Source organism: Callospermophilus lateralis, chromosome 2, assembly GCF_048772815.1.
Source record: "Callospermophilus lateralis isolate mCalLat2 chromosome 2, mCalLat2.hap1, whole genome shotgun sequence".
Taxonomy (NCBI): Eukaryota; Metazoa; Chordata; class Mammalia; order Rodentia; family Sciuridae; genus Callospermophilus; species Callospermophilus lateralis.
The window spans coordinates 68,405,130-68,418,822 of NC_135306.1; the positions used below are offsets into that span (position 1 = coordinate 68,405,130).

General features: G+C 41.0%; 1 protein-coding gene across 1 annotated transcript in view; it reads left to right on the forward strand.

Annotated features, from left to right (window-relative positions):
* The first annotated feature begins 7,020 nt into the window (after positions 1-7,020).
* The window catches only part of Entrep1 (endosomal transmembrane epsin interactor 1), a 57,588-nt gene continuing 50,915 nt past the window's right edge, over positions 7,021-13,693 (forward strand). Inside the window, exon 1 of the mRNA XM_076843454.2 lies at positions 7,021-7,524. Within this exon, the coding sequence (XP_076699569.2) occupies positions 7,108-7,524 (417 nt within the window). The 5' untranslated portion in view covers positions 7,021-7,107. The remainder of the gene's footprint in view (positions 7,525-13,693) is intronic.

Consider the following 13,693-nt stretch of genomic DNA (forward strand, 5'->3'; position numbering starts at 1 on the left):
AACTATTTTATGACATCAAGAAGAAAACCAATATCTATATATTGCTGGCATTTTATAAGTATATATTAGAGTTGGAAAAACCTGGACATAATGTAGGCTAAACCCCCTTTTCCCATCCCACACCCTTAATGGAAAAGATCAAGTCCACTTAGGAGATATCTAGGATCTCTAAATAAGAGACAATCCTTTATTCATCTGTTCAATGAAACTTTATTGATTCCTGTTTTCCAGATACCATCCTAGGAGATGACATTATAGGATTATTGCACACCAAGTCCCTGCTCTCATGGAGTTTATATTTGCCATGTTGCCATGGAGACTATAAAAAAACAATGGAATATCAGGTGGTGATAAGTACTAGGAAGAAACTTAGAATAAGAGGATGAGAGTGAAGGAGGAGGGGAAGGGTCATGTTGATAAGGCCATCAATAGAGGTTTCTCTATGAAGTCAATAAAGTAAGGCAGGGAGACATATTTGGAGGAAAAAAGTGTTGCAGATTCAGAGAACGGCAAGTGCAAAGGGCCTGGTGCCTTGGGGAAGCCAGCTGATCCAGAAGTCTGGGTTTGCCCCACAGAGCTTCTTCATCACACCACTCCTGCTCTGAGTAACTAGGAGTGTCCCAAGGGGCTCTCTATCACATATAGGGTCCAGGTTTGAGAATGATGTAAGAACCCAGAAGTTACCACATGCCCATGGAGGAACAGAATTTATGCCCTCATGTGTCCTTTTTCATTGTGGTTGTTATGACTAACATAAAGAGATATGCACAAATCTTTAACGTATAGCTCAATGAGGATTTGCATACTTCTGCACTGGCGGTTCCTTTCCCTAGAGTTTGTCACTCTTAGAGAATCCATAGCTCAGTCTACCGGGTTGTGACAACTGCAGGTCAAGTTCCTCTGATTGTCTTTCCTCCAACTCACTGTCAGGAATGTCCAACCTTATACCCAAATTTTAGGTGGGGGCCTAAGGTCCTCATGTCCTGAAGAGAGAAGCTGGAGAGAAGCTCTCTTTTTCTCTAAATCTCTACCTGGGAAAGATGTATTGGTGTCTTAGACATGATTTTGAAGGACAGTGTCTGTATCTGGCATTTCAGGAGAATTTCCACAAAATACACACACACACACACACACACACACACACCACACACACACACACACACACACCACACACACACACACACACACACACACACACATTTTTTTTCTTCCTTTCTTGGGTACCAGGGCCTGAGCTCAGGGGCACTCAATCCTGAGCCACATCCCCAGCCCAATTTTATATTTATTAGAGTCAGGGTCTCACTGAGTTGCTTAGTGCCTTGCCATTGCTGAGGCTGGCTTTGAACTCATGATCCTACTGTTCAGCCTCCTGAGCTGCTAAGATTACGGGCGTGCACCACTGTGCCCGGCAGATCATATATATATTTTAAAAGTTCCCCTGGCAAATCTGACTAGCACCTGGAAAAACTCCTTTGGGATAGACAACTCTGCTCACACAATTCCAAGATGATCTCTCTTATTATAAGGCTGTTTGCTAAACAAGTGTTTCTGAAGGGTCTGAGCTTCACATTTGCTTAATTAAAAGATCTATTCAAGAAATTTCCCTAGAACAAAGGAACAGTCTCTAATCCAAGGTGAATTACAGCTTTGACTTTTACAGCAAATTGAAATTGCCAGAAGCTCTGATACTGTAAGTTTTCTTTTCTTTCTCTCTCACACACATGCATACACTCATTCATATTCTCTGTTACACACACACACACAGACACACACATACACACACATACGTATAGATTTTTTCCTCTAGAAATTTATGAACCATAAATAATTTTATAGGACAGTTGGCTTGAATTATCTTATGTGGGGTTTGCATCATAAGAAGGGACCAGCAAAATCCTCCCCCCTAATATATTTACATGTGGGTTATTTTTAAACCAAATCCCCTTCCAACAAAACGCTAGTTTCCTCCTATATAAAAATCCACATGCTAAAATTCTGAAATTTGAATATTACCATATAAGAATATTTCTCTAAATTTGTTAAAGTGCAGGTTCCTAGCCTTTCATTCCGGGGGCCTCTAATTCCATAGGTATGGGGGAAGCGTGTGAACTTGCATTTAAGGTGATTTATTTATTTTTTAGAGCACTACAATTATACATACTATTTGGATTAGTTTTGATAAAATCATACATTTTGCAAGGAATTTGATTTCGATTCCCATTACCCCCTATTCCTCCTTACTTCCCCACCCCCCAGTTCTCCTACCTCAGCTCTACTGATTTCCTTTCACTCCTTTATTTATTCATTTATTCATGTTGTAGACTGTCAGAATACTTTTATTTTGCTTATTTATTTTTATGTGGTGATGAGGATTGAAACCAGTGCCTCACATGTTTGAGGCAAGTGCTCTGCCACTGAGCCCCCAGCCCCAGCCCCTATTTATTTATTTTTGATTGGTATTTTCTACATATACATAAAGGTGGAATTCCTTTGGTACATTTATATAAAAACAACAAGATTTTTGTTAAATTCATTCCGTCTTCCTCCCATTCTCCTTCTTCTCCGCTGACCTTCCTTGTGTCTTTATGGTATCTGATCCCTGTCCCTACTGCCTTCTTTCCCTTATTTTACTCTAGCTTCTACATATGAGAGAAAACATTTGACTCTTGATTTCTGAGTTTGGTTTCTGAGCATGATGTTCTTCATTCTGTCCATGTACTGGCAAATATTATTATTTCATTTTTCCCTATGACCGAGTAAAACTCCATTGTGTATATATACCGCATTTTCTTGATCCATTCATCTATTGACAGGCATCTGTATTTGGCTATTGTGAATTGTGCTGCTATAAACATTGAAGTGGCTGTATTGCTATAGTATGCTGATTTTAGTTCTTTTGGCCAAGTACTGAGGAGTTGGATAGCTGGGTTATATGGTGCTTCTAATTCCTAGTTTTTTGAGGAATCTCTACACTGCTTTCCAAAGTGATAATACTAATCTGCAGTTCCACCAACAATGTATGAATGTACCATTTTTTCTACATCCTTTCCACCATTTATTGTTATTTGTATTCTTGATAATGGCCATTTTGATGACGGTGAGATGAAATCTTAATGTAGTTTTGATTTGCATTTTTCTGATTGTTAAAGATGTTTAATATTTTTTCATATATTTGTTGGCCATTTGTGTTTCTTCTTTTGAGAAGTTTCTGTTTAGTTCTTTTGCCCATTTACTGATTGGGTTATTTGTTTCTTTTTGGTATTGAGTATTTTGAGTTTTTTATATATTCTGGATATTAATCCCCTGTCAAATGAGTTGCTGGCAAATAATTTTTTTTCCCATTCTGTTGGCTCTTTCTTCACTCTCTTGTTTTCTTTGCTGTGCAGAAGCTTTTTAATTTGATTGGTTAAATTAAAATTAAAATTCTTGGTTTTATTTCTTGAGCTTTAGGCACCTTCTTGAGGAAGTCAGTGCCTGGACCTATATGATGATGGAGTGTTTTCTTTTAGCAAGTGCTTTGACTCTAGTCTAATTTCTAACTCTTTGATACAGTTTTATTATGACTTTTGTGCAGGGTTAAAGGTACGGATCTAATTTGATTCTCCTACATGTGGATTTCCAGTTTTCCTCATATCACTTTGAACTGTGTTTTGATGGGCTGTACCTTAGTTCTGTTGTCTGCTGAGCACTCTTTTGAGAAGCTGCTCCAGTGCCGCCCTGTTAACGGAGGCTTTGAGAGTTCACAGGGCCTCAAGTCAAAGCAGCTCCTCTGATATTTTTCTGAGAAACAGAAAAGCTGGGGGCAGCTTGCCAGAGAATGTGTTCTGAGAAAAGAGTTTCTTTAGCAGCTCCCACTCTGACAGGAATAACCTCCTTTAATTAGCTGGCAAGGTGGCTCTGCTGAGAAGTGTGGAAGGAACTGTGGAGTTGGTTTAAAAGTATCTAGAGTAACCTGAGCAGAGAGCCTGACCCCCTCAGTGGAGCAGGCTTTGAGAGTGGAAAGCCATGTCCAGCTAGGGAAGAGTTGGTGGGAGGTGCATGGAACCTTCTTAGAATTTAGCTTTGATCTTGATGAGAACTAGCAGCTGGGTTCCATCAAACAATACAGTACAACTATTATTAACTTGAACTTTCCTCTACATTAACGAAGTATCTGGGTCAAGTTTCCCACACGTTCTTCCTCACTATTTATTGGTAATAGCTTTATTGAGATATAATTCATATATCACACATATATAATCCACTCAGTTAAAGTATACAATTCAGTGGTTTTTCATATGTTCACAGAAGTGTACAATCATTACTGCAACCAATTTACAAACACTTTCATCACCTTAAAAAGAAACACCATTCTCTTTAGTTACCACCCTTCTCCTCAAACTCCCCATTTCCCCAGTCCTCAACAAACACTAAGCTACTTTTTGTCTTCTATGGATTTATTTGTTCTGGACATTTCATGTAAATAGAATTATATAATATGTGATCTTTCCTGCTGGCTTCTTTCATTTTTTCAAGGTTCATCCATGCTGTAGCATGTATGAGCTCTTTATTCCTTTATTAGTGACCAGAATATTCAATTGGATGGATATTCCACATTTTATTTACCCATTCATTCAATTGATTAACACCTGGGTTGCTTCTATCTTTTGGTTATAATGAATAATGTAGCTATTTGTATATGAGTTTTTGTGTGGATGTGTGTTTTCATTTCTTCTGGGTAATACCCCAAATTGGAATTTCTAGGTCAAATGATAACTTAAACTTATCTTAAACTTTTAGATTGTGTTTCAAAGTTCTCACTTTTATTTTATTTATTTTATTTTTTACGCCAACCTGGAATCAGTGGTTCTGAATCATCCTATAGAGCTTGGTGACATGTAGCCTGATGAACTATGACTAAAGATTTATTGTAAGAAAGTGTTTGGGGGATGCAAAGAATCAAGCTTGGGTTACAAAATCCCAAACATAAATACTTGAGGGTATTACTGGGCATAAGCTTAAAGATTGGGGCAATATTAGGCAGATTTGTGTTTATGATAACCAGAGAAAGACAGCTACAAATGTAGCCAATAACAAAAAGAGAAAATGGCAGTTCAGCAACCCATAGTAGCTATGAAAGGTGTAGCAGCCTTAGAAAATGTGTAAAGCTATTAGACAAAGCCATCTATGGATTGCAATGCTCTCTGTTATCACCTGATTTTGTATAGAGAAAACTTAAACTTTTGAGTATTTAGAAAGACTTTAAAGTATTTAAGTATAATATAGAGATGTATTTTATATAATTTTAACTCCTCATTTCTCTATAAGTGTAACTATGAATTTTCACAATGAACCTCATCCATGTAATCAGCACTTGTATTGAGAAATGGAGGGTCACCAGCACCTCCTCACAAAGTCCCCTTTCCAGTCATTGCTATCCCCAAGGGAAGTGGGATACGCTGAGTTCTAACATTCTTAGATACATGGAATGCATTTTTAATAGGGCGTTTTAGGTGTCAAGGACTGGCCAATAGAATAGATATGTTTAGTGAGAGAACACCCTAAGACTTGGGCAGACTTCCTATACTGCAAGGTGTAATGCATTCTTAAAAATTAAATACTTTTTAGCTTGTGTATAAAATAAAGGGCATAACCTTGGCACCCAAGAAATTTAATTTATCATCACCTGTAATTTAAGAGCTTATGCTGTAGAGGGGTGTGTGTGTATGTGTGTGTGTGTGTGTGTGTGTGTGTGTGTTTAAATGAGAAGAAACAACTGAATTTAAATATTACATTTAAAGACATTCCCTTTCTCCTCCAGGACCCGAAGTTTATTCCTGAGAACAATCTGTAAAGGAAGTCGTACAGACCATTAATCCCAGGTGCTTTAATAATTTAAAAAGTGTGTATGTAAACACATTCACATTGGCAATACATCACATTGTGGGTTGAAGTAAGTAATGCCCCAAATGAATACAGCCTTCACAAGCAGAGCATAAAAGCTGATACACATTTCCCTTGGTTTATTGAGCAGGAGGATATCAAATACCCTCACATTGCCGATATGGTAAGCTTTCTAATATAGGGACTGACTGCAAATTGAAACTGCTCTGGTTCTTAAAAAAAATCCATTATAATCACCTTATGTATGACACGTTGTACGCATTAGAATTCTTTGGAGGAAAAAGGTATTCTATTAGGGGAAATCATTTTACAAAGGCGAATTTTTTTTAAAGCTCTTAAGATGTCTCATATACTACCTAAGTAGATCATAATTTTATTAGGCTATTTCCTCGGAAGTCTGGATTCTGTGTTCTACCAGGTTTTTTTTTTTTTTTTTTTTTTTGGATGCTGGATACTTCAAGGTAACCTCACCTTCTCTCTGGCTTCTACCCAGGTGCCAGGAAAGACCCCAACGCCCTGACCGCTCGCCACCTTCCGACCGCTTGGGGCCACGCAATGTCAGCGCCGGGAATCATCTCGCCCTTGTAGTGTAGGCGCCCCGGAGCGGTAACTTCGTGCGGCCTCGTCCTTCCCGAAGTCCTTGGCTTAGACCACTTCCCATCGAGTCCCCTGTAGTCCCTCCTCTTAGCATCCTATCTCGGGGTTATAAAGCTGGACTCTTCGCATTAAATGTCGCCGAGGCTCCTCTCTAGGATGACCACAGAGGGGCGAAGGTCCAAGCGCTTCCCTATTGTCCCAGCTTAGCGGGTGGGGACAGACTCTTAGACTGCCGGTGGCCAGCTTCTGGCTGCGGGGTTCCTCCCAGCCCTAGAGACTTGTTTAAAATTTTTGGGCAGGGCACCCTTCCTGGACGCCAGGAAGCTGGCACGGGCTCGGCGAGGACAGCAAGGCTGTGGCGCACTTGCCGGCCGCGGGGTAGCTCAGGGCGCGCGTGGGTAAGAGTGAGGGTGTGTTCGGGGCTGGCCGGAGGCGGACCCCAGAGTGGCAGGTGGGTGCGGCCGGCTGGAGCCGGGGCAGCGGCGGCAGCAAGTGGTTGGGCCGTGCGCATTTCCTTCCCTCCCCCTCCGCCTAGGAGCCCGCCCGCGGTGCCCAGTGCGTGGCGCCCTCCGCTCCGCTCCGCGTCTCCTCCCCGCCGCCGGCGGCCGCTCCCTTTCCCGCCCGTCCATGTCTCTGCCGGTGGTGCTCCCGGGCTCCTGCTGCCCAGTGGCTGGGCTTTCGGGTGGACCGCAGGCCGGGGGCCCCGGCGCCGCGGCCGCTGCTGCCCAAGACGCACCGCTGCCGCCGCTGCGGCCGCGCTGGACTCGGGGCGCGCTACAGCCCCCGGCGCGGCCTCGCTGCGCTGCCACCGCCGCCGCCGCCGGGGTACTGACTTCGCCGCCCGCGCTCTCCTCCCGCCGAGCTGCTGCCGCTGCCGCCGCCGCCGCCCCTGGCTCGGCGCTGCTGCCCGCCCGCCCGCTTCTTTCGCTCGGGCTGCTGCAGCTGATCCTGGGCTGTTGCATGGTGGCGCTCAGCTTCGGGGCGCTGTCCCTAAGCAGCTCCCCGCAAGTGAAGAACTCATGCCCATTCTGGGCTGGCTCCTCGGTGAGTACCTCACGTGCACACCCTTCTTACTCCGAGGGGCCCATTCCAAGTCCAGGGCCAATGGCTAGTACCCTCCACCACCACTTGCTTTGTCCTCAGGGATGAAGTTGGGGAGCACAGACCCTGAGGCCACTTGGAAGTTTTTTAAGATGTGGAGAGTTAGGAAAAATTTGTTCGGAGACAGTCAACTTCAGGGGTGAATTGAGTTACACCTGAACAGTGTCTTTCTCATAGACTAGAGTGTTGTACTCTTCCCAACAAGCTAATATCATAAAACAAAGATATCCAGCCCTTTGAGAGATTGGAAGGATCGGGGTGGAAAGCAGGAAAGTGGTAGGAAAACCACAAACATTTTTTTTCGGCCATTGGTGCTTATTGCATTGATAGCTCCTTGAGGGCAGGAGTTTTGATCTATTTTGTCCACTGATGTATCCACAGTGCCTGGCACATAGTGTATGGGTGGGATGGGTGAAGTGACAGGTTGACTGGGGCATGTCATTTGTTTTTATTTCTCATCAAGACACACATAGATATGGAATACATCTAATGTTGATCAGCTCTACTCTATTTGGGGATGGGTTCAGGAGGTAATGAGAGGGTGTGTGTAACTGCCTGTCTGTACCTGGTCATTAGAGGAGGGCCCTATCCCCAATGGGTTCCTGGAGCCATGCAGACTGCTTTGGAGAATTTGATTGGAACAGAACCTGTCATTAGGTATGAGCTTGCCAGAGCTCCAGGCGTGTGAGGCAGCTGGCTGGAGATGTCTGCGCTATACCAGTCAGGAAGACAAGGGAAGCCAGGCTACTAAGAAAGGTTGCCACAAGTGAGCAAGCATCTGTGGACACTGAATGGCTGGCTACTCACGCCTATCTCCTAATAATTTCACAACTTCCAAGGCATCCAACCCCTTGAGGCTTGTTGGAAACTGGTCTTTGTGAAATGATTGTGGAAGATGAGTAAAGTAAGTGAGCTTTCTATGAACTAAATCTAAAAGTCTGGAAACACCTAGACTTTTCACTAAGATCTCTAATGACTATTTATCTTGAATTTGTAGGAACTGTGCTTTTGTAAGTCCACACATACCCAGATTCAAGACCAAATTTTAAGAATGTAGAGAGAACTAATTGAACACAGAATAATTGTTTGAATAAGAACATTAAGAACATTCAGTTCCTTGAGCCTAACTTGAAATTTTATACCTTAACGGGTGCCAATCTGCTCTTCTCTTGAAATACTTTGATATTAGATGATTCTATTGAGGGACATCCCGTGCTGTGGTGAGTGAAGTTCACAATTTGTGCATCATATAGACAAAATCCCACCCTGTGGCCCTGCTCCTGGATTCTGCCATTGTCCTGAATGAGAATTCTGGAAAATCCCGAAAGGATGGAAATTCCAGGAGGATAAGAGTTAGTTCCATTATGCTTCCTACTCCACTTCTCAGTTTACTCTCAACCAAAAGGTGGCTCTGCTTCCTTCCTCTAAATACCATACTCCAGAATCTTGTATACTCTTTTTTTGGGGGGGAGGGGAGTTTGCTGTTTATATAATCAGAATCAGTTGTTTTCTCAAAGATAGCTAGTTTTGAATTATTAAATTTTTTCCTTTGAAAATTAAGATCCCAAATCAATTTGCAGTTGTGAGTTATTTCAGAGACAAATAGATGCACTTAGGTGTCAGTCAAGCCACAACTGGATTTGATAAAGTATAAAACAGAAGTCCTCAACCAGAAGATGAAGGCCAATATCCTCGGCTCACCAGCTGGGCATATCCTTGTTATAAGGCCAGAGCACACCAAAGCAGAGAAGGAATAGGGATTTGGAGTTGAGAACTTCTTTTCTACATGTCAGCCCTACCCTGGCCCTCCAGGTTATATGCAACCCTGTAACTGTAGGTTATTATTATTTTTTTGTGATCTGTTCCTGAGAGGTTGACCCCAGAATTTGTACAGTGACAACAGAATCAGTGAATACTACATCTGTAGAACAACTAAGTATGACTTTAAGAGGGTGGCATTAGGCATCATAATCCTTTGGTATATTAGGGGGGAAAATTTTTAATTTTTCATAAGTTTTGAACTCATGTAGATGAGAGAGATTGTTTTTTAAAAAACCTGTATTATGGGAGATTTTAGATTTACATGAACACTGTGCAAGGAGCCCACAGATACCTTTACCACCCCACTTCAACAGGAGTTTCTTCCCTGGGCTCTGCCACTGGCCTTGTGTGTTCTGATAGACTCTATTCCAAGCAGGGCAAGAATTAGATCCTTCATGCTCCTAGTCCATTTGTCAGATTAAGTTCCCTTATTTTGAAGCAAGTCTCAGGCATCACATCTTTTCATGTGTAAATATTTCAGTGTAAATATTTCAATATTTTTTAAAAAATGTAACCAGAAGAGAGAGCATAGATATGACCAGGAAGTCTTAAGACTGTCCTTCTACTTTTAACATTTCATTATAAAAAATTTAAATCTCATCAAATATAGAAAGAAGAGTATAAAGACCATATTGTGTCAGCCCCCTAGTCCCATTTACCCATCACCAGCTTCAGTTACTGTCAACATCTGGTTGCTTTATACCCGACACCACTTCCCCTTTTTAAGACTTGCTGAATTATTTCAAGAAGAATTCCAGATATCATAACTGGGAGCCATTATTTCAGTGTGTATTTTCTGCAAGAAGGGGCTTAACAGCACATTGAAACTGATTTAGAGATAGGTAAACTAAGGTTTTTATGGAAACTGCAAAATTATGATTTGAGGATTGCAGAAATTTAAAAAAAGCTTTATTGAAGTATTATTCAATTGATATGCAATTCATTCATTTAAAGGGTAACTTCAGTGGTTTTCAGTAAGTTTAGAGTTGTGTAAGCCAACATCACTACAGTCAGTTTTAGAATTTTTCATTACATCTAAACATTATTAGCTGTTAACCCTCATTTTTCTTCCGTGTGCCAGCGCTGTATCCAGGTACACACTGGTTAACCTACTTGTCCCTCTAGATTTGTCTGTTCTAGACATTTCATATAAACAAGACCGTACATTGTGTGATCTTTTATGATTGACTTCTTCCACTTAGCACATTTTCAAGATTCATATAGGTGTGGCATTTATTAGTATTTCATTTCTGTTTATTGTGAAATGATATTTAATTATATATTTCATTACATGTTTATTTATCCATTGGAATTTCTTTCTTTTCCTTTCCTTATTTTACCTTCCCTCCCCCACCCCCTTCTTCCAAGTGCTGGGGTTGGAACCTAGGGCCTTGAGCATGTTAGGCAAGTGCTCTACCACTGACTACGTCCCCAACCCCACTTAGAAGTTCTATTGACAAATGAAACTAGGTAGTTGAGCTGAAGTGCCTACTTAGGTCTAAGATTACTTCAAACCCACGTAAGAACACACTGAAAGAATATGCTCATATTTCAAGCTTTGAATGAACATTACATTCTTTATAGCCTGCTTCTTAGCTAAACTGGCAAATCTTTTGGGTTTAGTAAAAATTTTGGCTATGTGTTTGATACAAAATCAGGTTCTAGGGACAAACATATTCACTTGGAAATACAGTTTTTTGAACATAGCATAATTCAGAGTTATTTTTTTTTCCTCACTCTGAGCCTGAAACTTTTAGGCTTCCATCATTTGTCTGAACCCTGAGGGGATATTTTACCTATTTAAAATTACATTTAAGAATTAACAAGTCCCAAGCTAGGTGTGGTGGTTCACGCCTGTGATCCCAGCGGCTCGGGAAGCTGAGACAGGAGGATCAGGAGGATCACGAATTCAAAACCAGCCTTAGCAAATAGCGAGGCACTAAGAAATTCAGTGAGACCCTCCTTGTCTCTAAATAAAATACAAAATAGGGCTGGAATGTGGCTCAGTGGTCGAGTGTCCCTGAGTTCAATCCCTGGTACAAAAAAAAAAAAAAAAAAGAACTAACAACCCCCAAGCTGGGTTCCGTGGTGCATGCCTGTAATCCCAGTGACTCTGAAGGCTGAGGCAAGAGGATCTCAGGTTTGAGACTAGCCTCAGCAACTCATCGAGGCCCTGTCTCAAAAAAAAAGGACAAGTATACAAAAAAGTATACTTGACATTTATATTTTCAGCAACTTGAAGGGAACATTTTTAATGTACTCTTTATTTTTGAGCACTCTGTGATCATTTATTTTCTTCCTGGTATCCTTGGTTAATGACTCGTTATATTATTATTCCTGAAGTTCATGATGCTAAGAGATTAGCCACCATTCAAAACAACTTGAAGTTGGTGGGTGGTAATAGAGGACTCCATGTCTGTGTTCAGGCCTTGCAGTGCTGGCTCTCAATTTGGGGTGTGTTTAGTTAACATTAATTAGATCCTGCTGGAATTATGGGAGATCCAGCCTATCATACTGAGGTAGATTTAATTAAGGGATAGAGAGAGTTGCATTGGTTTGTCTCTCCTACTTCAGAAAAACAAAATTTCTTACTTTGGTGAAATGTATGATTCTTTGGATATATTTCAGTCTAGCGGCAGAGAATTGGTTATTGTCTTTCATTTTTCTCTGTTAGCCGCCCTAATTTCCTTTATCATCTGCATCCATTTATTTCTCTCTGCTTCAAGTCAATGATCTGAATTCTGAAAATGCCTCTCCTAAGTTCATGGTTCTCTGTCAATATTCCACTTTCTTATAAAGGGACAGACTTGGTGAACCTTAAGATAAACCTATATTCTTTAAAAAAAATTTTTTTTGTAGTTGTAATGAACAGAGTGCTTTTATTTTGTTTATTAGTATGTGGTGCTGAGGCTCGAACCCAGTGCCTCACGCATGCTAGGCAAGCACTCTGCCTCTGAGGTACGGCCCCAGCCCCAAGGTAAACCTATTTTCAAACAAACAAAAAATTGCAGTGACATAAAAAGCAAGGAGTGGCCCAAGGAAAAAAACTAATGTCAACATTCTGAAGCCTCCTCCAGTTAAACAAAGTATTTTCTATCATACTGATCAAATACTGGTTTAGTGTTTTAAATGTAATTTTCTTAATTTTCTTCAGTCTCTTATTTTACATGATGGCAGAGTCACATATATAAATTTTGTGCCTTGTGTACGTCATTGAGCTCCTCAGTATCAGTTGCTCATCTGTAAACTTGGGTAGGAATGATTTTGCTTCAGGATTGATCCTGTGAGAGTGTAATTAAAGAACACTGCAGTGTGGGGCTGGGATTGTGGCTCAGTGGGAGGGCACTTGCCTGGCATGTGTGAGGCATTGGTTTGATCCTCAGCATTACATATGAATATGTGAGTAAAATAAAGATATTGTGTTCATCTACACCACCCCCCCCCCCAAAAAAAAAAAAAGAGCAGATTGCAGTGTGCGTGGCCACCTAACCCTAGCACCAGGCCTGGGACATGCTAGAATCCTATCAATGTTTTACAAATATCAATGCAGTTTATAATCAAAGTAAAAGGAATAGGCATGTTTTATGCAGGGCGTATTGGTAATGATCATACGTACAGTAGAAATGGCCAGTTGCCCTCTTTATCAATTTTCTTAAGGAATCATATTAGTCAGAAAGGGAAGAACCTCCCCACGCCCCTCAACATACTTTTTCTAGTTGCCAACATAAAGGCTATAGGGCAAGATAGATTTTTGAGAGGTTTGATAAATTATTCTGTGCTTATTTACAAGGTAAACATGGCACATTTACAACATGGCTTTTTTTTTTTAATCTCTATGTTTAGACACAGCAGCTTTTGACAAATGATCCAGAACATTTTTGCCCTAAAGCATGTTAGTGGATTAACAAAGGAAAATAGGGCAGTGGAATTATAAGCTTTTGATGTTAATGATTTGATTTTTAAGCTGGAAAATTAAAACACATTAACCATACGTAGTGGGTGACAGTGATTCCTGCTTGGAGTATCTCAGCGGCCCTCTTGGCATTAATCAGAAGAGAAAGAAAGGGTTCTGCTTTTTCTATATGCTACAAGTGGGTTGCAAGTGAATTTAAAAAATTTAAGAAACTTCATTATAATAATATAGAGATAGTATGGTGTTGGAAAATAGGTTCTTGCTTGTTCATTCAGGGCAAGTTGCATCTCGTGCTGGGTGTGAAGAATGCTGATGGAGTTGCTTCTTGCTGCTGGTACACCCTTTCAGGAAGCACGGAGGGTGAATGTGTGGTTAGAT